This window comes from Episyrphus balteatus, chromosome 1 (genome assembly GCF_945859705.1).
Source record: "Episyrphus balteatus chromosome 1, idEpiBalt1.1, whole genome shotgun sequence".
NCBI lineage: Eukaryota > Metazoa > Arthropoda > Insecta > Diptera > Syrphidae > Episyrphus > Episyrphus balteatus.
The window spans coordinates 56,440,993-56,468,395 of NC_079134.1; the positions used below are offsets into that span (position 1 = coordinate 56,440,993).

Here is a 27,403-nt window from a genome sequence, read left to right on the forward strand (position 1 = left end):
AGAAGCACTTAGGTTACGTTATATGGGCTGACAGTTGATTTTGTTACCGTCACACTTAGATCAATGTAGATCCCTTGTGATACCCTGTAGTATTGTTACTTCATGAAAAAGTGTTAACCTATGAATGCTATGGTTGTTCGAGTCATTTAGAGGACTTGACAAAGTTCAGTAGGCTATTGCCTGAGAGTTCCGATAGTTCTTCTTATTCATTAAAGAAGTAGTTTCCTAAGAATTTTTTCCTAGTGCGACAGAGTGCTGGGCAGTGGCAGAGGAAGTGAACAGTGTTTTCCAGTTCGTCCTCATTGCCGCAGCCTCTGCATAGATCATCCGTACTAAGCCCCATTTTCTTTTTGTGGTATCCTAGTAGGTTATGAATTCCAGTTAAGACGCCTATAAGGGATCTTAAGGAAGGTTTACTAAGTAGTAAGATCTTATTTGATTTTTTCTCGTCAAAATTCGATTTATTTCACATTGTGGGATTCTGATGTTATGGTCTATGAGAGAGGGATCAAGAACTGATCCTTCCCTTGCAAGCTCATCCGCTTTTTCGTTGCCGAACACATCACTGTGGCCGGGAACCCAGCAAAGTCTTACATTATGCTGTATACCAGGAACCCTAAGCTCTTCGCGACAGCAAGAAACAAGCGTTGACTTGATTAAGGTGGCAGAAATCGTTTTTATTGCCGCTTGGCTATCAATGAAAAAGGTGATGTCAGCAGGTGATATCGCCATCATGGATATTTGTGTGGCAGCATTTTTCACTGCCAATATCTCGGCTTGGAAGACACTGCTGTGATCGGGGAGCCTGAAAGAAAGGTTGAGTTCTTCTGAGTAGAAACCTGCACCAACCCCAGTATTAATTTTTGAGCCATCAGTAAAGATGGCGTAAGTCGACTCATTTGAGAAAGGTACACTGTTTTCCCAATCTTGTCTATTAGGGATACTGTCATTAAAAGACTTGTTGAAGTCTAGGTAAAGGGTCATGTAATCTGTACTTACGTTGTTGCCAACTTTATAGTTAGAAAGGATCGTAGTATGGCCGTTTTGACTAGTATTCCAGATGTTGGTTTGACTGAGTCGTAGGGCACTGTTTGCCGCTAATTCTTGTACAAATAGATCATTGGTACACAGATGGCTCCAAAACAAATGAACTTGTTGGGGCTGGAGTATTCGGAATGAACCTATCTGCACCAGAGCACGGACAAGTTTAATTCCGTATTTCAGGCAGAGATATTCGCAATTGAACTCTGCCTCAGAGAAAACTTAAACAGGGCTATGATAACCAAACAAATTTATATTCAATCTGACAGCAAGGCCGCACTCCTAGAAGCAATGAAGTCACCTCAAAGCTAGTATGGGACTGTATACAACTATTACACCAACTTGCCAGTACAAACAGAGTTCAACTCATTTGGATACCTGGGCACAGCGGTCACGTAGGAAATGAAATAGCAGACACACTAGTCAGAAAAGGCTCCGCATCTCCATTCATGATACCAGGACCATTCTGGGGCATACCAACAAGTACTGCAAAGTATTACATAAATAAATGGCAAAGAGATATGGCTAATCATTACTGGACGCATACGGAAGTTAACAGACAAGCCAAAAAATGTATACCAAACATCTCCCACGCCAGAACAGAACAACTCCTCACAATCACCAAGAGTCAGATTCGCATAACCACAGGCTTCCTTACTGGACACTAGGGTGGTCCAATTTTTTGGTTTTTACATTTCCGTTGTTCCCCACTCAAAAATTGGTTGCGTATGTGTTTTGTATTACTCGCGTGAAATTTCAGCTTTTTAGGTGAAGTGTAAGTGGGCGCTCAACAGGCTCAAAGTTTTTGCTCAGATGCTGTTTTAGCTAGGTGCTCATGCCTAGTAAATTACTTTTTTTTTAATTTATCCAGTGAATTAAGTTGTGGCGTGGTCAAGTTTTTCATGAAATGTTTTTTCTTTCATCAAAAACACTAGTTAAGTGATGTTTTCACAGACTTTTTTTTTTTGTTCTTTTAAATTCGTCTGTAAGTATTTTTTGCTTAAAGTTAAAATAAAACTGAATTAATCAATGAAATATGAATGACTCAAAACCAAAGAAACATGAAAATCATTAACTTGGTTGCCGGAAGCATGCGTGCTTATCATATTTAAGCCTGATTCCAACTCTAATCCAAGTCCTATTACGATATAATCAGATATAAAGGGTAACAAAGTCTAATATTTCAAAGCTGATGAGCGCCCTCTTCCTTTTACTTTTGAGAGCTAAAATTGTCAGCATTATGTTGGTATAGATGTCTGTAGCAAAATAATGGGTGGGGAAGTAATGAATTATATGGTTTATTTTTTTGCCTTATAACGTGGACCACACTACTGGACACTGCTCAGTAAAAAAAAAAAAAAACACCTCAAGACCATGGGCATTACACAAGACGATAACTGCAGAATGTGCAACGAAGACGAAGAAACAGCAGAACACGTACTGTGTCACTGTAATTGCTTAATCAATACACGTCGACGTGTACCTCGGAGGGTATTATCTCGAAGCGGAAAACATCGCCGCTAGTTCACCCAAAAACATAGTAAGCTTTCTAAACTCAGGATTTCTACGTGAACTTTAAAAAAGAGGAAATAACAATAGGCCGATCAGAGGCCGCAGTGATAAGGCGAATTATTCTCAACCTAATCTTAATCGTATTACTACGTTATTTCTAAGCCGCTAATAGACTTTTTTTGCAACAAGTTTCTTACTGATTTGATACAATTTAAATTTGAAGAGTTAAATATTACGAAATAACTTATCTCCTTCAATATTAAATAAAATTCTATTTTTCAACAGATAATATCTTCTGATCTAGAGCAGATACAAATTTGATTTAACTTTATTGAGCATCCTGATTATATTACCTTTCATTTGATATATCACACATAGCTGAACATTCACTACAAGCCACACAATGTTAAATTAAAAAACTTCGGAAACACCTCAAAACACCTGTGGAGATCTGTTGCCCATGACCAGCCACCAGTGTGGGAAGTACCGTAATCTCAGTTTGGAATTTCGATAGGGTTGGCTTTAAAAAAATTCTTACTTTTTTTCTACGCATTGCAGAAATAAGATTGAAACGTCATTTGAAAGGTGAAGTAATAAGCATTCACATGATATAAAATTTTGTTTAGGTTATCATTGAAAAAAATTGATTCAATAGCATGAGAAGATAAAATTATATGTTTTTTGCTTTTTAGATGAAAATTGATCGAGTTCAAAAAATTCTAGCTCTTTTTGTAGATGTCTAATAGACATGATCGATATATATATATATTTGAGCTGAAACAAAAAAATTTATTATAGGTTTTATATTAAAAAAATGGATTTTTGGGTGATGGAATTGATTTTTTCACTTTTTGCATAAGAAATGATTGCTTTTAATAAATTATTTTAATACTTTTTGCGCATTGTTAAAATTTAAAAATGATTTTATTCTTTAGAAGAAATATTTCGCTTTTTAATGGTATAATTTTTTTGTAAGCTTTTAAAATAAAAAAATTAATATAAATGAGAAAAGAAAAAAGGTATTTTTTTTAGCTTTTTCTTGTAAATTATGATTGTTTGAAATAAATAAACGGTTCAATGGGCTCATTTTAAACAAAAGCACAAAACCTCTTTTCTTACGACGTTATCACGTAAAATGATGCTCAGTAAAAAAAAAAAACACCTCAAGACCATGGGCATTACACAAGACGATAACTGCAGAATGTGCAACGAAGACGAAGAAACAGCAGAACACGTACTGTGTCACTGTAATTGCTTAATCAATACACGTCGACGTGTACCTCGGAGGGTATTATCTCGAAGCGGAAAACATCGCCGCTAGTTCACCCAAAAACATAGTAAGCTTTCTAAACTCAGGATTTCTACGTGAACTTTAAAAAAGAGGAAATAACAATAGGCCGATCAGAGGCCGCAGTGATAAGGCGAATTATTCTCAACCTAATCTTAATCGTATTACTACGTTATTTCTAAGCCGCTAATAGACTTTTTTTGCAACAAGTTTCTTACTTATTTGATACAATTTAAATTTGAAGAGTTAAATATTACGAAATAACTTATGTCCTTCAATATTAAATAAAATTCTATTTTTCAACAGATAATATCTTCTGATCTAGAGCAGATACAAATTTGATTTAACTTTATTGAGCATCCTGATTATATTACCTTTCATTTGATATATCACACATAGCTGAACATTCACTACAAGCCACACAATGTTAAATTAAAAAACTTCGGAAACACCTCAAAACACCTGTGGAGATCTGTTGCCCATGACCAGCCACCAGTGTGGGAAGTACCGTAATCTCAGTTTGGAATTTCGATAGGGTTGGCTTTAAAAAAATTCTTACTTTTTTTCTAGGCATTGCAGAAATAAGATTGAAACGTCATTTGAAAGGTGAAGTAATAAGCATTCACATGATATAAAATTTTGTTTAGGTTATCATTGAAAAAAATTGATTCAATAGCATGAGAAGATAAAATTATATGTTTTTTGCTTTTTAGATGAAAATTGATCGAGTTCAAAAAATTCTAGCTCTTTTTGTAGATGTCTAATAGACATGATCGATATATATATATATTTGAGCTGAAACAAAAAAATTTATTATAGGTTTTATATTAAAAAAATGGATTTTTGGGTGATGGAATTGATTTTTTCACTTTTTGCATAAGAAATGATTGCTTTTAATAAATTATTTTAATACTTTTTGCGCATTGTTAAAATTTAAAAATGATTTTATTCTTTAGAAGAAATATTTCGCTTTTTAATGGTATAATTTTTTTGTAAGCTTTTAAAATAAAAAAATTAATATAAATGAGAAAAGAAAAAAGGTATTTTTTTTAGCTTTTTCTTGTAAATTATGATTGTTTGAAATAAATAAACGGTTCAATGGGCTCATTTTAAACAAAAGCACAAAACCTCTTTTCTTACGACGTTATCACGTAAAATGATCGTCCGTAAACCGGCTTTACAGACAACCTTTTTTTTTCAGAAAATGAAAACCAATGATAAATAAAAGATTTTAAAATGTGTTAAAACGAATTTTTCTTTTTATTACCTGAGAAACCGTGGGTCACCTGGACTAAAACTCAGTATCTTTTCGACCAATAAAAACTAGCAAAAGAATAATGTACAAACGAAGATGGACCGTTAAGGCTTGGTTCCTGAAATAATAAAAAGAGCAGTAACTAAACGGGTCGCCTGCTCCGTAATTTTCCGGAATTTTCGATAAAAGCCGTAATTGACAAAAACGTTCTTCGAATACAATTTTTACTCGAAAAAAATAAAAACCAACAAAATTTTAGACAGGGAAGTGAAAGAATTTCACCACAATAAAATAAAAGAAGGCCACTAGTATAGGGTAAGGTGGTATAAGAGTGCGCATTTTAGACAAAACACCAAATAAAACAATAACAAAAAGAGTTTAACTACTTTTTTTATATATAGTTTTTAGTTTATAATCAAAGCAACGTAAAAAACTTAAAACTGGTAACAAAAATGTATTAATTCAATAGTTATAAACAAAATACCACATTAGGTCATTTGCGCACTCTTATACACACTGTAAGAGTGCGCGGCTCAGTTTGTAAGAGTGTGCAGCTTCGTACAGGTGTAAGTTCGCACAAAAGTCGCAAACAAAACTGCCTATCTTTAAATAAACAGACTATTTTTCAACCCATCATTCCTTGCATGAGGAACAAGCAATTTAGTCTTCGATTAATGGTTCCGAGAAAATTTCAATAGTTACTAGTAACTTTCATTCGTTTATTTTTTGTAAAACTTATATTTGGTTTCTTTTTGGTTGGAATAGCTTTTTCTAGCCGCTGTTTGCTGGTATATGGACAAATGCCAGTTATTTTGAAGCCCTATCTAAGGCTTCAAAATAACTGGCATTTGCTGCTCTTATAACCCGCGCACTCTTATACATCATCATGGTGCGCACTCTTACACGTTCAGAGATGTAATCGAAGAATATATATGTATGTATTTCACGATGCACTTTATGACCAATCTTACGTGTTCCTCAAATGTTTCTTTTTGTCGACTTTTCAATGTCCCATACTTTGTTTATTGTTATTTTTTGTTGTTAAGCCCTTGTATATAAAAACTATAGTACTATCATGGGTTCCAACGACTGAAGCGCCGTCTGGTTCAAGAGAGCGGACCTATTCATGGAATGATTTTGGCAGGAGTGGGGACTAAGAATAATCAGATAAAATATTGGAATCAGTCAAAATATTGGAATATTATTTAATATATTGGAATATTATTTCAAATTTCAATTCGGGGGAAAGTGACTACATATTTAGCTTTGTAGATAGAGGGAGATAGAAAGATGCATAAGTAGAAATGGAAGTTGTTTATTAAAAATTGAAAAAAAAATAACTAAAACGTACAACCACGGTTGCCCATAGGTAAAAATTTTTTGTTTTCAAATAAATTTAAAAAATTGGAAATAAATACATAGTAAATACTTTTTTTTTAAACAAGACAAATATAAAAAGTCTTATGATAAATAGTAATCGCAAAAATATTTAAGTTTCATAAAACACAGAGTTATAAAATTCCATCAAAATAATGATGTCCAGAAACATTTAATATTTTTGAATTTCATTTAGATTCATTTTTTTGGCAGCGAAAATAACAAAACGTAAATTCTGTAGAATATTTTGTTTGAATCTTCTCTCTTTAATAAGTGAGAAGCATTTTTAACTTGTTAGAAAGTAATGAAACATTAAATTTCAAACATGGTCTCGAAAAAATTCGTCAATAATTGCAGTGAATTTGGCATGAGATGATTGTATTTAAGTGTATGTATTTCGCGTTTATAATAATCTGCTTAAATATTTTAGTTCAATTTGACTAATGTGGCAATCACGTTTGAAATAAAATTTAAAATTGTATTCTTCTTTGGAAATGTTTTTTTTTTTTTGTTTGTATTCTCCTTTTTGAAATATTTTTTTCTTGTTGCCTAGGTGATTGTTGTCGAATAGAATATTTTGTTTTGAAAACTTGTATACATTTTTGTTTTTGAATTTTTGTTTGATATTTTCTTACGCAATGTTGCAACATTTAACTTAACTCTAATTTATTCATTAATGAAATAATAAAGCGAGTAATGCTATATTATTATGTACTTTAATACTTAAAAACAAAAGCTTTTGCTTTCTTATTACAGGGCGCTCTACAACTGATTATTCTAGAGAAGTAGATTTTTTTAATTAAAAATATTGTAATGTTTTATTTCGGGTTCACAATAAAACTTATTTAATTTCCACTTATATTTCCGTTCAAATAAGAACACACTTTATTTCAACTCAATTTACTTTTATTATTCGCTCAAACAAACACACTTTTAAATCACTTTATTTACTACTAACAATTCGCAACACTTTATTTCACTTTGTACTGTACTCTTTCACTTTCAAGATTAAACTGTCCCCGGTCGGTGTCTACGTTGCCCTTTTATACCGGAATCTCGAGACTCGAGAACGTCCTCGAAGGCTCTCGTCCCTGCCTCTCGAAACTTCCTTTCCAGGAAGGGGCACTTCATACTTCCCGTCTAGTGGGATATTTTGAGATGTGTTCAGTGAGATATTTTTAGATGTGTTCAGTTTGATATTTTTAGATGTGTTCAGTGAGATATTTTTCTTAATTACTAAAGGTCCGTTCACATTTCTACCTTTGCAGTAGTAGGTAGTGTGTTCAGACTTTTATCTTAAAAGTAGTTCAGTAATTCATCGTTACATTGCCCCCCTCTTAGGATTGTTCGTCCCGAACAACTCCATTGCTTCTATCACCATTATAACGATGTAAACGGTCACAATGAACTACCTTTAGTTTGCCTCTTACCCCTCTTTGTATACGGTAAACCACGTCGTTAATTCTGGTTATTACTGTGTAAGGGCCTTCCCAGTTTTGTTGTAGCTTCGGTGATAGTCCCTTTTGTCGGTGGGGATTGTAAAACCACACAAGTTCTCCTTCTTGAAACCCTGTTGCTGTCGCTCGTGCGTCATATCTTGTTTTCATCCTGTCACTAGACGCTTTTATATTTGTCCTTGTCCGTTGGTGAATGTCAGCCAGTGTTCCTTTCAGGTTATCTACGTACTCATCCATTTCATGTGGCTCGTTTGGAACACTTCCAAATTTTATCTCACTTGGCAGACGTATTGTTGAGCCAAATAGGACTTCCGATGGTGTATGTCCAGTAGAACTATGTGTTGCACTTCTATAAGCCATCAAGAATAATGGAATATGTCGGTCCCAGTCTCGTTGATTATCATTGACTACTTTTGACAGGTGTTCCTTAAGTGTCCTGTTAAATCGCTCAACCATCCCATCAGATTGTGGATGAAGCGGTGTTGTTCGCGTCTTCTTGATGCCAAGGAGTGAGCAAACCTCTTGAAAAATCTTAGATTCGAAGTTCCTTCCTTGGTCGGAATGAAGTTCCATGGGTACTCCGAACCTGCTCACCCAATGAAAGACAATCTTATCCACAACTGTTTTGGTTTCCTGGTTTGGAATGGCAAATGCCTCAGGCCATTTGCTGAAGTAGTCCATCACTACAAGGATGTATCGATTTCCGTTGTTGGTTTCGGGAAAAGGACCTGCTACGTCTATTGCAATTCTCTCAAAAGGTGAACCCACATTGTACTGCTGCATCTTGCTTTGGATTTTTCTAGCTGGTCCTTTGCTAGCGGCACAAGTATCACATTTTCGGCACCACTTTTCAACGTCTTCTCTCATACGTAACCAGTAGAATTGCTGTCGTAGCTTTTCCAGCGTCTTGTTGATGCCTAAATGGCCTCCAGAAGTTCCACCGTGCATCTCTCGGAGTACATCATTTACCTTTGACTGAGGTACGACTAGCTGCATTACATATGATTTACCATCTGCGGATTCCCACTTACGCCTGAGTAGCCCTTCTTGCACATGAAGTGAGTCCCATTGTGCCCAATATGCTTTTAGAGTGGGGCTTCGGTCGGAGATGTCGGCCCATTCTGGTTTCTCTTGATGTTCCTTCCATGCAAGGATGGGTTCGATGTCCGAATCTTCTTGTTGGGCCATTCTGAGTTCTTCATTACTCCAGCCGCAAATGGGATCAGCTCTCGTTCTTCTAACAGCGACAACTTCCTTTTCTTCTAGTCGTGTGCAATGCTTGCAGTCTTGCTTGCACGGGCGCCGAGATAATGCGTCTGCATTTGAATGCAGCTTTCCTCTTCGATGTTGAATCTGATATTGATACGTCTGAAGTATCTCGATCCATCTTGCTACTTGACCCTCTGGATTTTTGAAGTTCAAAAGCCAATTTAGCGCACCATGATCTGTGCGAAGAAGGAACTTCTGTCCATAGATGTACTTATGGAAGTGCTTTGTTGCCAATACTAGAGCTAGAAGTTCCCTTCTGGTCACGCAATAGTTTCTTTCTTGTTTCGAGAGTACCTTGCTGAAATAGGCAACGACCTTTTCTTCTCCGTCATGAACTTGCGATAAAACAGCACCAACTCCAACATTACTTGCATCTGCGTCAATGATGAATTGTTTGCCTGGAGTCGGATAGGCCAGCACAGGAGCTTCACATAACCGCAGCTTTAGTTCCTGAAAGCTTTTCTCACACTCACCTGACCATTTAAAGGGTTTACCCTTCTCCGTAAGTTGGTGCAAGCTTTTCGCGATTCTCGCAAAATCCTTCACAAATCGTCGATAGTACGTTGCCAGACCCAGGAAACTCCGAAGTTGATGCTTGTCCTGAGGGGTTGGCCAGTTCTTCACAGTGTCAACTTTTTCAGGATCAGTCTTCACTCCTTGGGATGAGATGATATGCCCCAAATATTTAACCTCGGTCTTGAAAAGTGCACATTTCTTTGGATTCAACTTAAGATGTGCTTCTCTTAGCCTCTGGAATACAGCCTTTAGGTTTTCACAATGGTCATCAAATGTTTTTCCGTAAACGATGACATCATCCAAATAGACTAGGCAAGATTTCCAGGTTAATCCATTCAAAACGCACTCCATCAAACGCTCAAAAGTAGCTGGGGCATTACATAGCCCAAACGGCATGACATTAAACTGCCACAGACCATTTCCTGTGGAGAAAGCCGTCTTTTCCCGATCTTCTGGATGGATTTCCACCTGCCAGTAGCCACTCTTCAAATCCAAAGTCGAAAACCATTGTGCTCCTTCCATTGCATCTAGAGTATCACTGATTCTTGGCAGTGGGTAGCTGTCTTTCTTCGTCACATCATTCAGCCTGCGATAGTCGACACAAAATCGAGTGCTTCCATCCTTCTTTTTGACGAGAACTACCGGTGATGCCCAAGGGCTTTTGGAATTTTCGATTAGCCCGTCTTTCTTCATTGTTGTTATCATTTCTTCAACTTCACCTTGTTTTGCCAAGGGGAGACGTCTTGCTGGTTGACGAATCGGCCTAGCATCTCCTGTATCGATTCGATGCTGCACCAGTTGTGTTCGGCCGTATTGCCCGCTGGGTGAAGAGAAGATATCAGCATATTCATGAAGAAGCCTTCCCGCAACATTAAGCTGATGTTGACTCAGGTTGTCTGAATTGAGAATTTGTTTCTTTAGTTTCTCCGAGTTCATAGTCATCTGTGTATCCACCTCGTTGATCTTAGTTATTGCGGCCACAGATTCACATTGCCCAACAACTTCTCCTTTCTTAAGCTTGATTGGGTACGGTTTTATGTTAAGTATCCGTACAGGTACCATGTTGTTCTTTGGTGCAACAAGAGTCTTCCCGATGATGATGTTTTCGGAACTTTGCTCAACTTCTGGTTCAACCATGAGGTATCGATGGCTTCCAAAGTTCCCCTTTAACTTGGTCCACACAAAAACTTCTGAAGAAGGAGGCAGACACATGTCTTCTTTGATGACAGTTCTAATTGTTGTCGAGTTTTCGTTGCCATAGACCATTGGAATCTCTACATTTCTGTATTTCAGGACTTGATTACCTATATCCAAAATGATTCCATGCTCCTTCATGAAGTCGATTCCAATGATGCACTCGTCACATATATCTGCCACCAAAAACACATGTGAAAACTCTAGTTCAGCTATACGGATCGTAAGACGAACTTCTCCGTACACTCTTGCTGCTTCTCCTGTGGCGGTCTTCAGACGGTAGCTGTTGGTGTTATGTAGCCATGTCATCTTCACCAAGTCTCTTCGTACAATGGAGGCGGTGGCACCGGTGTCAATTGTAGCCACGTGTTGTTTGTTGTTTATGGTCGCCTCCACTGTCAGACTTTTGTTGTCTCGTTTAGTCTGTGAGACTTGAATTGTGGTTCTGGGGCCATCGATACCAGAAACCAGGGAATCAAGTTGAGGATGAGCGTTGGTTGTATCGCTTACCTGTTGTTGGGCAATATTCCTGTTTCCACAGTGTTGGCAAGCAGTTCTTCTTGGTGGCAATCTGCACTGCCACTGGAGATGTCCGGTCTTGTTACAGTTCCAGGATCGAGCAGCTCCGTCCCTCTGGTTTCTTTGGAATGCGAGTTTTTGGCAAGAGCATTCTTCCACTGCAACTTCTCTTACCCGATGAACGCCTTGAGAAGCCTGTTCTGCTGCTTCCATAGTCAGTGCAAACGCTAATGCTTCAGGAAGGGAACGTTTTCCAGCTGTTCGAATTGCTCGCTGAAGATTTATATCAGATACAGCACGTACAAAGGCTTCTGTCGCAAACTGATTGATAATGTCGTCTCCTGCTGTCGGATATGCCAGATGAGCTAACCTTTCAATATCTGCTTGGAGTTGTTGCAGAGTTTCTCCTCTTTTCTGGACTCTTGTATTGAGTTGGACGCGGAAGACTTCCTGCATATGGCCATCTCCAAAGCGTTTTTCAATGACCTGGACAAGAGCGTTAAAGTTACCATTCTTTTCTGGTGGTAAAGTTTGTAACAACTCAGCAGCAGGACCTCTAAGAGCAAGAGTCAGCGCTATACATTTGTCTTCGTCATCCCAGCCATTTGTTGTGGCAGCAGCCTCAAACTGTTTCTTGTAGATCGACCAAGAACTTTGTCCATCAAATGTTGGTGGATGCATTTCCTTCTTCTTTGGGTACTCACCAGAACTTTCTCGGATCTTAATTTTCCGAACCTTGTCAAGTTCCTCAGTAATACTTTGCATTTTAACTTCCATTTTTTCAAATTTGTCATCCACTTTCTCGAACTTTCCTTCTACTTTATCGAGTTTTTCTTCAACTTTCTCGAACTTTTCTTGAGATTGCTTTTCAACACATTTGATGGAAGCATCAATAGCAACGAACTTGTTCTCGATCGCGTCAAGCTTACCTTGGATGATGTTTTTCTGTTCATCTAATTTTTCGAGAAGATTCTGTTGTTCACTCTTTTGCTCTGTTCGTTGTTGTTCCATTTGTTCTCTTTGTTCATTGCGTTGTTTTTCTAATTGTTCTCTCTGTTCCTTGCGTTGTGTCTCAATTTGTTCAAGAAGATTTTTCTGTTCATCCTTCTGTTCATTACGTTGTTCTTCCAATTTGGCAAGGAGAACAGCCACCATGGACGACATATCGGAAGTGTTACTTACTTGTTCTTCTGTCATTTCAACTTCGAATTGAAATGTATCCAAATTTTCGTTCTTCTGGGTTAAATAATCCTGCAGACGAATAATGAGGTCATTTTTCGATCCAGCAGTAGGAAGACCTCGCTTAGTTAATTCCGCCTTAAGCTCAGTCAAACTTAACTGATTTAATGTTTTACCCATTTTAACTTTTCAAAACGCGAGCACTTTTACTTATTTCAAAATGTTTTACACTTTGTTTATTGTTAAAACACACGCGCACTTTTTATTTTATTCGCGAAATTATCTGATTCGCACAAATAAATAAGTTTTATTCCACTTTTCTGACACCAATGTAATGTTTTATTTCGGGTTCACAATAAAACTTATTTAATTTCCACTTATATTTCCGTTCAAATAAGAACACACTTTATTTCAACTCAATTTACTTTTATTATTCGCTCAAACAAACACACTTTTAAATCACTTTATTTACTACTAACAATTCGCAACACTTTATTTCACTTTGTACTGTACTCTTTCACTTTCAAGATTAAACTGTCCCCGGTCGGTGTCTACGTTGCCCTTTTATACCGGAATCTCGAGACTCGAGAACGTCCTCGAAGGCTCTCGTCCCTGCCTCTCGAAACTTCCTTTCCAGGAAGGGGCACTTCATACTTCCCGTCTAGTGGGATATTTTGAGATGTGTTCAGTGTGGGATATTTTGAGATGTGTTCAGTGAGATATTTTTAGATGTGTTCAGTTTGATATTTTTAGATGTGTTCAGTGAGATATTTTTCATAATTACTAAAGGTCCGTTCACATTTCTACCTTTGCAGTAGTAGGTAGTGTGTTCAGACTTTTATCTTAAAAGTAGTTCAGTAATTCATCGTTACAATATGTATGTACATTTTACACATACAATGTAGTTTTGAACTTTTTTTTTATTTTAAGATTTTTGTTCAATGTTTCAGGTTTTTATTAATTAATACAAACTTGACAAAAATCATAAAACTTTAAAAAAATATTTAGCATATTGTTATGTCAAAAACTAATAACCTTCCTTTGAATTGTATGTGCCTCGATGACGCTCCCCTTTATTATTTAGTTTTTAACTTTATTTACTTTATAATTCAAAATGATGCAGTTTAAAACTTGTTTTTATACTATCAATTTGAACTATAAAGTAAAAACTATACCTAAAAAATAATAAGCAATACAACATAAGTTAAATGTTGCAACATTGCCTTAGAATATAACAAATAAAAGTCCCAAAACAAAAATCTATTCAAATTCGCAAAAATAAATTATTTGATTCAAAAATACTCAAATTACTATCACCTAGGAAACAAGAAATAAACAAAGCGTTGTAAACAAAAAATATTTTGTTTACATTTCTCCTTCCCTATTCCCAAGCAGTCGAAATTCAAATTTCAAACATATGATTTCGGTTTTTTCTCTTTATCCTTTTAAAAAGATGAAAGTATTTTTCTCTTTCTTACACACGTATTTTATTCCTTCATTCTACTTTCCAAAACTTCGAAAAAAGCTACCGCAGCGCACCCTAGTTAAAGGAAGCGGACCTAATAAATTCACTGTCATGATAGTACTATAGTTTCTATACATAACGCTTATAAGAAACTCAAAAATTGCACAATATTTGTTTCTTATAACCGAGTGTTTCTTATATTCTTAGAACGGATATAAGAAACAAGTTTCTTATACGTATATAAGAAACAAGTTTCTTATACGTATATAAGAAACAAGTTTCTTATACGTATATAAGAAACAAGTTTCTTATACGTATATAAGAAACAAGTTTCTTATACGGATATAAGAAACAAGTTTCTTATACGGATATAAGAAACAAGTTTCTTATCCAAATCTACCTACCCAGTAGTACCACAAACTTATCCTCGCCTTAATATTCAATCCAATTATATAACTACATTATGTAGCTATTTTATATTTTTCACAGATTTCTTTTCTATTTTTTTCCCGATTTAATTTATTCAAGGATTATGTATCAATTTAGTTTTAAGTGAAATATTAGCTGTGTTCCTTTGGCCTAAAGTATCTAATGCTAAGGAGTTCTGGTTGTATTTAACTCCATTTCTTCAATAGAAAAAATGCCTTTGAATGGATTCAGATGCACTAAAAAGTACTTTGTTGAGCAACATTTTTAGCAAAGGTAAACACAGCAGATATATAAAGAACACAAACACAACAAATAACAAATTAAACACTGAACTGAAATTTTCTTCAAATAACGTCAAACTCAAATGACATTTGCACAGGTTGCTTTGAATTTTTCTTTAGGGTTCATGTTTTTTTTAGTTTCGTAATTTTTTTGAAAGTTTCTTAAATCCAACCAACTTTATGTGTGTGCAAGAAAGTTCGTGGTTTGAAAAATGTTTCTTTTATGAGTGTTTTTCTTATAAGCGTGTTTCTTATAAACACATAATTCAACATTAAAATATATGGTAAGGTACACGGTGCTTTTGTTCGAGTTTCTTTTAAGCGAGGTTTTCTTATAAGCGTGTTTCTTATAAGCGATAAATACGTACAAGGGTTAAGCGGAAAATTTAATTTGTTTGGCAAGAAAAATTGGAAAAAAAAGTGCTAAAAAACTTAAACTTAACTAGCACCTCTGTTTACAAACACATTTGCACGAAATTTTGACAGCACATCAAACTCACTTAGATCTTTCCAAAATAAGTGCATTCAGTCTTATATTACCTTTCAAACCGTAGACAATCGCTTTGCGCACTATTATCAACTGCGCACTCTTATACCATCCTACCCTACTTAGCTTCGATTTTTGTTTCTCCTCCCACTTTCTCTTTCTCTAGGGCATTCTCCCAACTACTAACCAACTCTTCACCAAATATATTTCTAAAAAAACACATAATCCAGTCAAATAAGGAACTCGGAATGAATGCTAATAGAAAATTTTTGCTCAATACACAGAGAAAAAATAAGGCAGGGATGACTATGCTTCTGGTATATTTAACTTTATTTCTGGTATATTCAACTTTATTCTGATTAAATATACTAGAAGTAAAGTTATCCCTGGCGTTATGTTTTCTCCGTGTACCTTCGTTTTGGCATTCTATAACATACCTCAAAAGTTTAGAAAAATCTTATGTCCGCAAGTTGCGATTTTGAAGGTCAAAGCGTGAAATGGAGATTTTAAAAATTAGCAAAACTAGACGATGGTATTATATACACATATGATACAATCTGACGTCTCTGAAAAAAGTTATATCTGTTTTTAATCTGTCAACCCATATTATTATAACAGTTGAAATCTTACTACCGAAAAACCCTTAAAAGTTATGGTAGAGGAACCAAATTTTGCATGAGGGTTTTCATATCCATTATCATTAAGAATCAAAACAATACAATGAAAAAAAAAACATATAAATCTACGAACAAATGGTATTTTTTTGAATAAGGGAAAATTTTATGATATGCACTAAAAACAGCCTGATACAATCTTGGAATTAGTGCTAATAGGCTAATTTTTTTTGTTTCTATCTTTGTTTATTCTATAACTTAGGTCAAAAATCTAAAAAAATCTCATGTCCGCAAGTCCTAATTTTCTTGGTTTGAAGATAAAGTGCAGATTTTAAAAAATTGAAAAACTACACTTTAAATATTTGTGTCAGATCAACATGAATAAGGTTCATTACTTTTCAGGGGTGGTCAGTTTGATTTGTTTCTGGGTTTTGTTGGAATCAGCCTTAAAAAATACGTTGAAGTCATATGGGTTATGTTGGTATATTTATAAGAATCTAAAGTTTTCTTATTATTTTTTTTAATCTGCACCTAACGATGAAGTGCGGAATTCCAACCTAAATTCCATAAAACAATTCGATAACAATATGCTTTGGGACGCTTGTCCTATTTCGAAACCAGCTGCTTCAGTGGAAGCGATTTTAATTAAATGTCTGCCGCCTTAGTCTAGTCAAAAACTAATCTTCCTCCTATCGTTCTTTCTCTGAAGGTTTTCATCCAGCTCGGATGTCCATCGAAGTATTATTTTGTTCGCTTTAAGACCTTTTTAATAATATTTAAACCTCGTTATATTCACTTCGTTTTATTAACCTTTCTTTCATAATACCTCAAGAGTTAAATAAAATATCCAGAGCCAATTGAGATAATAAATTGATCCTTGAAAATCAAAAGAACTATACCAAGCGAAATAATAAGAGATATTTCCTTGAACCCTTAAACTAGGCCTTCTGAGAATTGAATCAGGTAATCTAAGGTGTTCCTTTTTTATAATACCTGCATACTTTAAAATAGCATATTTCGCACAGTATCATTGATAAGATCTAAAGAATATAGAAAGCTCCGCCAAAAAGAAATCTGACTTTGTATTCATTAATTCTTTTTTTTTTTTTTTTATTTTGGGCAAAAAATAAATTAACAGACGAATTTAAATAAACAAAATTAATGTGTCAAAAATATCATGTAACTAACGGCTTTTATGAAAACGAAAGACATAATTATGGTGAAAATTAAAATAAATCCCAACTAACTTAACCAAATAAATTTGAAAAAGATAATTTTTTAAGTATGGGCAAGGGCAGTGCCCATTGGGCACCTGCCTAGAACAGCATTCAAGCAAAAATTTTGAGCTTGTTGATCGCCCAGTTTCACTTGAGCTAAACAGCTTATTTTAACGTATTTTATGTAAAATATATGTATAGCAAGTTTTTAAGTGGGGAACAACGAAAATGTGAAATCCAAAAAATTTGACTACCCTAACATACAGTACATCTACACACCAGTGGCGAGGCGTGGTTGATTTCAAATGGTAAGTCGAAGAAAAATTAGTCACCAAGAAATTCAATTCCAAATTTTTAATGCACTTCTGCGTTATATATTATAATTTTTTTAAATAAAGTTTCCATTAAATAGTGTGCAAAATTCTACGTCTTTCTTTCATAAAACTCTGCAAGAACTTTTTCTTAAAAGTCAAGTCTACTTTTAGTAATTAGAATTTAGAAGAAGTTTTTTTCTACCTATAGATTAAAGTGCTAGATCAGAAAGTCTATCTTCTCCTTGAGAATGTCTTAAACATGTATGCATGAAATCGCCTTAGAACTAAAAAGATCTCTCGACACCGACATAAGCAACAGTTATCTAGGTGTTTACAAAACTATAAGTAAGAGCGTCCTTTTGTTTTCTTCATAAAACTAAACTGATTAAAATTGGGTATTTCCTAAAATAATACCTATAAAGTTACAAAATAGATCTTGAACAAAACGATACTTTTCTTCGTGACTTCTGAATTCAGAACACTAAATTAAAAAAAAAATCACAAGCAAAGTTCTTGCTCTCGACTTTTTTTTTGTCGAACAATGATATTAAAGTCATAATCAAAACATTAAATCTTACTATCTAAAAAAATTTCACAATTTTTGCATCATCTAAATATGTATTTCTTTCAAAATTGCACTGCGTTCTGCTTGGGTGTTGGGACTTGCTGAAGTAAATTGGGGCAGTTGTGCCACTTTAAGGAAATTGCAGTTGCTTTATGCACTTTCTGCCAACAAAAATGCCTTATGACATTAAATATAACATCCACGCATATTTCTTATCATAGTGGAAACCTTTGACACAGCAGCCCAGTGGTGAGATACATACAAACTCAGATAATAAGTCGGAAAGGAGCGTGTTATTTTCTTGTTTTATACCTTTTATTATTTTCCTAACTGATTTTCTTCAAATAAAACTTATCTCACCCACAACCTCCGCAACGTACATAATTTGCATTGACTTAATATATATGGACTGCTAGAAGCATATTCAGGTTGGTTCCACTTCTTTCTTCGCGATACTAGCGCCCTAAAAAAAAGCGGAGAATAAGTGCAACATTTTTGACGAAGTGCGAAAGGAACAAATATAGAAAAACAGAGAAAGCACTACCTTTTAACGACAGATGTCATTCACTAAAAGTTTCCTCTTTTCGCCGTCTAAGGTTATACCGCTAGTAGAGCTAGAAAGATGTGGATTCATTTTTTTTTCAATTTTTGTATGGAAAAGTCAAACGACTAGCAGTCCATATATAGTAGGTCAATGATAATTTGGCTCATCAGCTCAGCGATTGCGCGATACACACAAATTCCCCAAATAAGTCGGAGGAAACCGTCTTATTCTACCTTTTTTTTTTCTCCCTATGAAAAATGAAACCTACCTCAAGCAGACACTGACATGCCCACTGCGCATTCATTAATTCAGAGCGAAAATTATGAGAGATACATAAAAATTCACCAAAAAGTAAGATGAAGAATATCGTCTTATTTTCTTCCATAAGAAAGCGTGTATTAAACAGAGAGGTCACAAGGGCAGTAATAAGTAAATGAAAAAAGAGGAAAGAAAACAAATTTTTTCTATTGTTTATAAGACGACATTTTTAGGGTTACCTTTTTTTTTGCTCTAGTTTTGTGTTTGTTTATGGAGTGAGTTGAAAATCAGATAGGTGTGTAGAGTAGAACTGAAAGAAGAGTATTTGAAATAATGTTGACAGCGTGTGCTGGTTTTGATTGAAATTATATTCATGTTCTTACCAAAAGGTAAGACGGAAATAATCGAGTTATATGAACCCTTCGCCACTGCTACACACCCTCAATAGCTATATGTCTATAGTCGGTTTCGGACATATATGAAGGTATGCATCATGCATGTTATTTACAATCGTTAATCTATATCTATATTAAAGCTGCAAGCTGGTGCTTTTTAAGTCATAATTTTATACATACATATATGTACATATGTACCATGTACACATTTAATTTTTTTTTATAATTTTGTATAAAATGAAATTTTTTGAAAATTGAAAACAATATATTTTTTTATTTAGCATATCAAATAGTCATGTTATCATCCTCCAACTGGGGAACTAGATACTTTCGAATAGGACTTTCATAAAGAGGGCTTTCCATCAAAGTCGAATGCTTTTTTTGCTCTTCGAATTTAGCATATTCTCTGGCGTCTGCTATTCGCGTGCAGCAAACATATATAACTAGCACTATGAATCCAAAAAGAAAAGTAAACAAAGATATGAATCCACCCATAACAAGAGGATTAACGGGTTTACAATCCGTGACTTGTATTGTGAGAAAATTATTTGAAGAATCTGGCCTGTCGTACGAGAACAAATGATCACATTTATTATCATTATGATTTATTAGACGAACCACACATCGGCCTTCTTCACCTTTAAAGAAAATAGTTAATCTAATAGTACAATTACTAATTTGTATTGATCTTTATATACTTACCATTAATTTCTGTTACAAATGAATATTGGAAATTTATTTTGTCGGTGTTTGAGCATATATCACTTATATTTTCGCAAAAGCGTGATCCTAACTTCTGCTGGATCAGGCATTTTACGCAAGGCTCATAGTATTGACAAAGTTTGTTCTCATTTTCCCATCCAATTTCACAAAATCGACCAACAAATGGAGCTTTGCACAAACATTCACCACATTGACACTCACCACGTTCGGAGCAGATTTCACCATTTGGTGTCTTGCAACTGTCATCCACTTCTGCCTCGCAATTACAACGATTTCCAGACCAACCATATTTGCAAACACATTTACCACAAAAGCAATCTGCTTTTTCAAGGTCACAATCTATACACTCAGGACATTCACAATATTTTCCGGAATAACCGGGAAAGCAATAACATTTTCCACAATCACATTCTCCTCTTTCGGAACAAATTGGACCTAGCTGAGCAGGATTTTTAAAAGGTTGTCGACATTCTTCTTGGATAGTAAATGTCGAATTAGTATTGCTCAAATTGCATTCGCAAAATACACCTCCCCTGAGGACAAATAAACAGAAAAAAACCATAATAGCATTTTACATTTGACAAATATTTGAATAATATTAATGAAAAAAAAAACACAATAAAATAAAAACAGAGCCACAATTGATTCGAGAATAATAATAATAAATAACTCAGTCTGGGGTCGAATTACGTCATACGTTCCTCAACGTATGGTTGCTATGTGTCCCTATCTTTTTCTACTTATTAAATAGAGATACAAATAGTAAAAACGTTAACGTATGATTGTAATCGTGTGCCGTGATTAGACCCCAGCGGTTGAATCTTTTAAGGTTTAGAAATTAAGTATTGTTTTTTCTGAAACAAAATTGAACAAAAATAAATTCATAAATCTAAATGGACCAGAAGCAAGAAAATCCGAGGAAGAATTCACGTTCAAAATACAGACGTTGATAAAATATAGCACGACCCACTTAGCAAGTATTATCATGTACCTTATGAACACAGTTGAAAAGGGCACAGCATACGAAGCCTGGCGATGCACAGTGGTGGAAAATGCAAAAAAAAGTAGCCATAATTATTGTTTACATTTCAAGTGTTACTGCTTTTATTTATAAAATAAAACTATCAGGAATGCAAAAGGAAGATTTTTGGTTGCATGAATTTGTTAATGAATTAAAAAAAAATTTGAAAAAAAAGATTCAAAAAATTTATTAAATTTGATTTTAAAAGTAAATGGCTATAGGTACTTAATAGTATACCTAGTAATTTTTGGTTTTATCTGCGGAAAAATTCCTAGTGAGTTTTTCTCCATTCATGATTGGCTATTCTACTATCTCAGGGAAAGGAGAAGAACCTTTTTATACTTAGGTAAACACTATAACTATCGACAAACTATACCAAGACTGGAAACTTTCGTACGTCCTACCCCCCCAAAAACCTTTTGTACCTTTTTTCGAATTTTCTTTTGATAATCATTCTGTGAGGCGTGTACTTTTACACGATGCCTCTTCAGTCAAAGACTCAAATTTGACATTTATTTTTTGATTTAAAATTTGTTGTTGTTGTATTGCACAAAGAACCAAAAAACGACTCTCCGGTCGGATAATTTTTTGTTTTATCTTCTTTCTCTTTTGCACTCATTAGTTTTGAAAAGAAGCGCGCCTCTTGAGGCATCGTGTAATAGCTGACTAAGCACGATATGAAGATAAATCTACTAAGATTTGGATTCGAGGGCCATTTCTAATTGGCCCGGGGAAAGGACCAAAATATAAAATGGGGGGCCAAATGGCCCGATCGGGCACTTTGTGGCAACGCTGCTGACCAATAGGTCGCGAGATAATTGCGAAAAACTGATTTTTATGACCTTTCGACTTTTATAACTTTTTAAGCCGGTACGATATCAATGTCGATTTTTCACGTATTTATAAAAATTCAGCCCATTAGGAATTTTTCCGAAAAATATTAAAAAATTGTATGTATTTAGGTACTTATGAACAAAGTTGGTATGGTTTCTTCAAAAGGAAAGAACAAACTTTGTAAAAACATAACTTGAATTACCGAAGAGCAAAAAAATATCACTTTCAATCAATTTGAAAGGTCCGTCAAGATAGCACCCACACCCCCAAATTTCCAAAATCTGAGTATGCAGTAATTTGTTGCTAATTTGTTGTTCTAATCTCGAATTTGTTGCTCCACTCCTTCCCCCTCAAAATTGATGGAAAGGGTGTGGGTGCTATCTTGACGTCAAGATAGCACCCACACCCATTTAAAACCCAACATTTCAAAAAACTGAGTACGCAGTAATTTGTTGCTAATTTGTTGCTAATTAGTTGCTCTAAGATTTGACCTTGAAATGCACTTCAACAGTTTTATAAAAAAAGCTAAATTCCCCAAAATTTAACGCACATCCATCTCCTTCATGTCCAAAATGCATTGTGGAACTTGTGGAACATATCAAAACGTCAAGATAGCACCCACACCAAGAAAAACCTAAAAATTTAAAAAAATAAGTATGCAATAATTTGTTGCTAATTTGTTGCTAAAATTGATAGAAAGGGTGTGGGTGCTATCTTGACGTCAAGATAGCACCCATACCCCCTTATTTCCAAAATCTGAGTATGCAGGATTTTAGTGATAAGTTGTTGCCAATTAGTTGCTCTAATCTTGAATTTGTTGCTCCATGATTTGACCATAAAATCGGCTGCAACAGATGCATTTTTTTGGAGACTTTTTATCTATAATTTTTTCAAATAACTAAAAATGCCAAATTAAAAACATGATTTCATGCTCTGCAAAAAGTAACATACAAATTTTCCATCACTTTCCATTCCAGTCTTATAGTCCAAAAACTAGTCATCTTTCGCCCCTAAAAACTATAAAAAACGGTGTGGGTGCCATCTTGACGTCAAGATAGCACCCACACCCCCTTATTTCCAAAATCTGAGTATGCAGGATTTTACTGATAATTTGTTGCTAATTAGTTGCTCTAATCTTGAATTTGTTGCTCCATGATTTGACCATAAAATCGGCTGCAACAGATGCAGTTTTTTGAAGAATTTTTATCTATAATCTTTTTCAAAAAACTAAAAATGCAAAATAATAAATATGTAGTGACACTCTGCAAAAAGTTACATTAAAACTTAAAATCGCAATCCATTCCGGTCTTATAGGCCAAAAACTAGTCTTTGGTGACGTCACTTCGACAAAAGAAAAGTTAGCACCTCAACAAATTAGATTACCTACAATATCTGAGAATGCAGGAATTTGATGCTCATTTAATGCTTGATATAATAATGCTCTAATTAAGATACTAAATTTTTTCACTACGTAGGTACCTAACTAACAAAAATATGTCACCTCCACAAACCACAACATAAATTTCAAAATCTGAGTAGGTACCTGCCTATACAGATGATATTAATACTTTAACTATATAACTTCAATGGAAATTTGACGTCTAATTGATGTTATTTAATTACAATTCGTAACTTAGATTGATGCTCTTCAAAAAGCTACCTTTCAAATAGATATCTAATCTTAACTTTTTACTTTCACAAGCCTAACATTTTTCATTACCTACTTCACTTCATTGAAGAAAGATAGTGTGATAAGGTCAAACTCAAAAATTCGCAAAAGTTCGTAGGTACCTACATACTTTACTTATGCAACAACTTTATTCTTCTAAGGGTAAAGGTCTCAATCCCACATTAGACCCCTCTTATATTGGCGAACGTTTTCAAAATTGAAATTAAATTTTAAAAATTAAGCACTCAGTTTTTTCAAACATAGGAATATGATTATGATTATACAATAAGCATTATGGTTACAATTTCTTCAATCTCCTAGAAGAACCTTTAAAGCTGAAACACAATCACGCTTTGCCGTCGATTTTGACAACTGCGAAAAGTTCAACTATAGGAAATCTGTGATGGATCACACAATGACGCTTTTCTTACGTACGCTTTTTTTGACAAACGTAAGGAAACGTAAGAAAGCGAGCAAAAGTTCAACCAGACTGAACTTTTGCTCGCTTTCTGACATTTAACAGACATAGTCACAGTCATCCACATTATTATTGCGCCAAATGTGAATGAAAAAAAAAAAAAATAAATATTGCAAAACTATGTGTGTTTTTTAATTTCTCTATATAGATTTTGCACAAAAAAATGACATCGAGATATTTTAAATCAAAACAATTTACGTATTAAAAACAAAAAAAAAATTAATGATGTTTTAGACTGAGTTTTATTGTTAAAAACAATATATTTTGATTGGATTTGTTTTTATAACTATAGGATTAAAATTTCTATGCATTTTTTAAACACATTAATATCCTTTTTCATTTTTCCACAATTAAATCAAGATAAAGACTTGGCCCAATAATTTTGTGAGTGATTGTGTTTTTTTTTATTTGACAGTAGATTTTATGTTGCAATCAGCTGTTCAAAGTCAAAGTGACAGAAGCGCGCTTTGAGGATTTCTCAACGTAACGCAACGAAGCGACGCCCTAAAGCGTGATTGTGTTTCAGCTTTTAAGAACTTGTACAGATTGTATATAGTGTATTGATATCCTAACATTTTGATGTTGTTTTTCCGTCGGCTAATTTAAACATCACAGTCTATCTCTTGTATAGCCTTAATTTTGGAGAGATGCATTTCACATTCATTTATTTTCGTTTACTTCCACTCTAACATTTCTAAAGACCTCAACGCTCTTCATCCAATCAGGTCGCTACTTACTTTTTTTTAAACAAACGAAATAAAAATGTATGTATCTATACTAACTAAAAAAAATCACACATAAAGTCTGTTCACTGACGCTGTGCTGGACTGTTCTAGGCAGAAAAGTACAGCTTTTTGCTGTTCATTGAGATTTTTTCTGTGCTGAACTGTTCTAGTTTCCTGTTCATTGACAAAACTAGAACAGTTTAGAACAGGATTTTCTGTTCTTGCTTTTGAGTCAGATCAGGTTAGAACAGATGCGTGAGAAGTGTCAAAAGTAAAGCTGTCATTTTTTGTTTTTGTTTTGATTTAATTGTGCGAATATTTCTCGGGTGCTCGTGGTTTTTCTAACTAAAAACAATTTTTAATTATATTGTCCGCAGTAAAAACTCAAAAAATAGACAAAACTATAACGAGAACCGATAAGCAAAAAATTCATATAATTTACAATTTGTTTAAATGACTGTTCTTACTTGATCTGACGTTTCTCACGAAACTGTGCTGTCCTGTCCTGTTCTGATCTAGAAAAATCCTCGCTGAAAAGACTTATATTAATTTTCACAAGAATAATCGCGTCTGTATGCGTTGATTTTAATTTTGACTCCGCCCTCAACAGCATACTTTGATGAAAATACACTATCCAGTATCCAAATCTGCAATACCTTCACATTGAAATGTTTCTTTCTTTAGTCGGTTTCAGACCTCTACGCAGGTAAGTATGATGTGCGTTCTCTCGAGTAAAAAATATTATAATAAAGGTATATCTATACGAGCCTGTTCATTTGAGCTAGAAACATGAGTTGTTAAATTATTCTAAAATTTAGGTTTTATATCTATACAGAAGACATAGTAGATATAATATATAATAAAAATAAATCGTACAGGAGGGGAGTTCCTATTTCCCCTCGTTTAGCGGGGAGGGGCAATTTAAAAAAAAAAGACTTAATTTGGAAAATAAATTATTAAAAATTGACGATTACACCTATAATAACGTGATATAGTTTTTTGTAAGGCCAAAAATCTTGTATTTTACATAAAAATTTAACTTAGCCATTTTGTAGCATAGTTTTTGAAAAATTAATTTTCAAAATCAAAATTTTGAACAAAATATTGAAAAATAAATTTTCAAACTATTTTCAAAATTGTATGTACCTAAGTAGGTACTAATTTAGTTTTTAAAATTCGATGCTCTTATTTGTTTTTAAACAAAAACAGAAAAGTGGATCCAAAAATATCTTTTCATTTTCGAAAAATTAACAAAAAACTTAAACTACTTTTTTCTAAGAAACATTTTTATTTTTTGTTTTTACGTGGCTGGACTTGTTGATAAATCAATTTCCGAAACATTAAACATTCGTCTACATATTACTTTTCAAACATTCAGACTTACATGAGGATACAACAAAGTGACACAGTATTGGATTAAACCTGAATTGATCAACATTTTTCATTGATAGCATCTGAATACATACCTGAGAATTTTTGTTTATTTATGGAGTGCCCGCCGCCCATGGATTCTTGCTGTAAGGACGGTAAATCAATAAAACCGAATTTTTTTAATGAAAAAATGAACAGCCAATAAGAATGTACATTGCAAAGATAAATCAATCAAAGGAAGAGAATTCAAATGGTACCCAGGAAAAAATAATTGTTGTAGCGTGAGCCAGTTTGTCATTAAAGATCAAAAAATCATTATCATCAAAAAAAATCATTATCATCAAAAAAAATCATTATCATCAAAAAAAAACAAATCATTGTCATTAAAAAAAAAAAACATGACTTAAAACTAACATGCATAATCTAATCTACCTTATAATTAAGCATACTTATAATACCTTAAAATTAAAAAAAAAAAACTAGGTAACTACCATATCAAACATACTACCATACATATCATATTATTGGGGAAGAGGTGAGCTTGCGCACCCCTTCAACCCACAAAAACATCATCATTATGGGCGACATAAATTCCATTGCATTGCATTGCAAGTGATCTTGCAAATGCACTTTTTACATACATATTCGAATGTATTAATTTTAGCAACATAATGTAGATCTATTAAAAGTATCTGGAATAAAAATAAAATGTTAACACCATCAATCTAAAATAAGAATTAATTGTTAAAATTGTTTTTATTGTGCTTAAAACAACACAGTTTTTCAATTTATCAAAAAAGTTTAGCAAAAACATTCATCAGTTTTTAATTAAAAGTGAAAAATAAAATAATGCCTAATTCTAACCTTAAAACAAGTAAGAGGAATTTGCGCTCCAATTTGGGTGAAGTCTGCGGCTCTCCTCTGAGTTCTCCTTTAGGAGCACCTTCTTCGTCAATTCTCTGGGAAAAAATAGAGAGTCGCTTAAACAAATTGACCAAAACACTGACCGATTCCATTCTATCGACTTTAAGGAATGAATTAAATGAAATTACACAAACTTTTAATTTACGCTTTGATGAAATTGAAACTAAATTTACAACACAAATTAAAAAACTTGAAAAAGATTTTGGGGAGCGGTTTGATTCTCTTAACAAGTTAATTTTTAGTTGTGAATCCAAGCTTGCAAGCTTCGAAAATCACCACCAAGAAATGAACACACTGCTGGAAGAATTTTCATTTATAAAAATACAATCAATGGAAAATGACAACACCATCAATACACAACTCAAAACACAGATCGACGCTTTGACCCGGAAAAATATTGCTGGCGATCTCGTTCTTCACGGTATTCCTGTTAGTCAGAATGAAAATATTTACGAGATTTTTCACAAATTTTGCACAAAAAT

At 34.1% G+C, this 27,403-nt stretch overlaps 1 protein-coding gene across 6 annotated transcripts in view; it reads right to left on the minus strand.

The window, feature by feature from the left end:
* Window positions 1-19,430: 19,430 nt before the first annotated feature.
* The window catches only part of LOC129916087 (integrin beta-nu), a 107,634-nt gene continuing 99,661 nt past the window's right edge, over window positions 19,431-27,403 (minus strand). For all 6 annotated transcript variants that reach the window (XM_055995912.1, XM_055995887.1, XM_055995872.1 and 3 more), the window contains 2 exons: window positions 19,879-20,432; window positions 19,431-19,814 (listed from right to left, as the gene is read on the minus strand). In XM_055995912.1, the coding sequence (XP_055851887.1) occupies window positions 19,462-19,814; window positions 19,879-20,432 (907 nt within the window). In that variant the 3' untranslated portion in view covers window positions 19,431-19,461. The remainder of the gene's footprint in view (window positions 19,815-19,878; window positions 20,433-27,403) is intronic.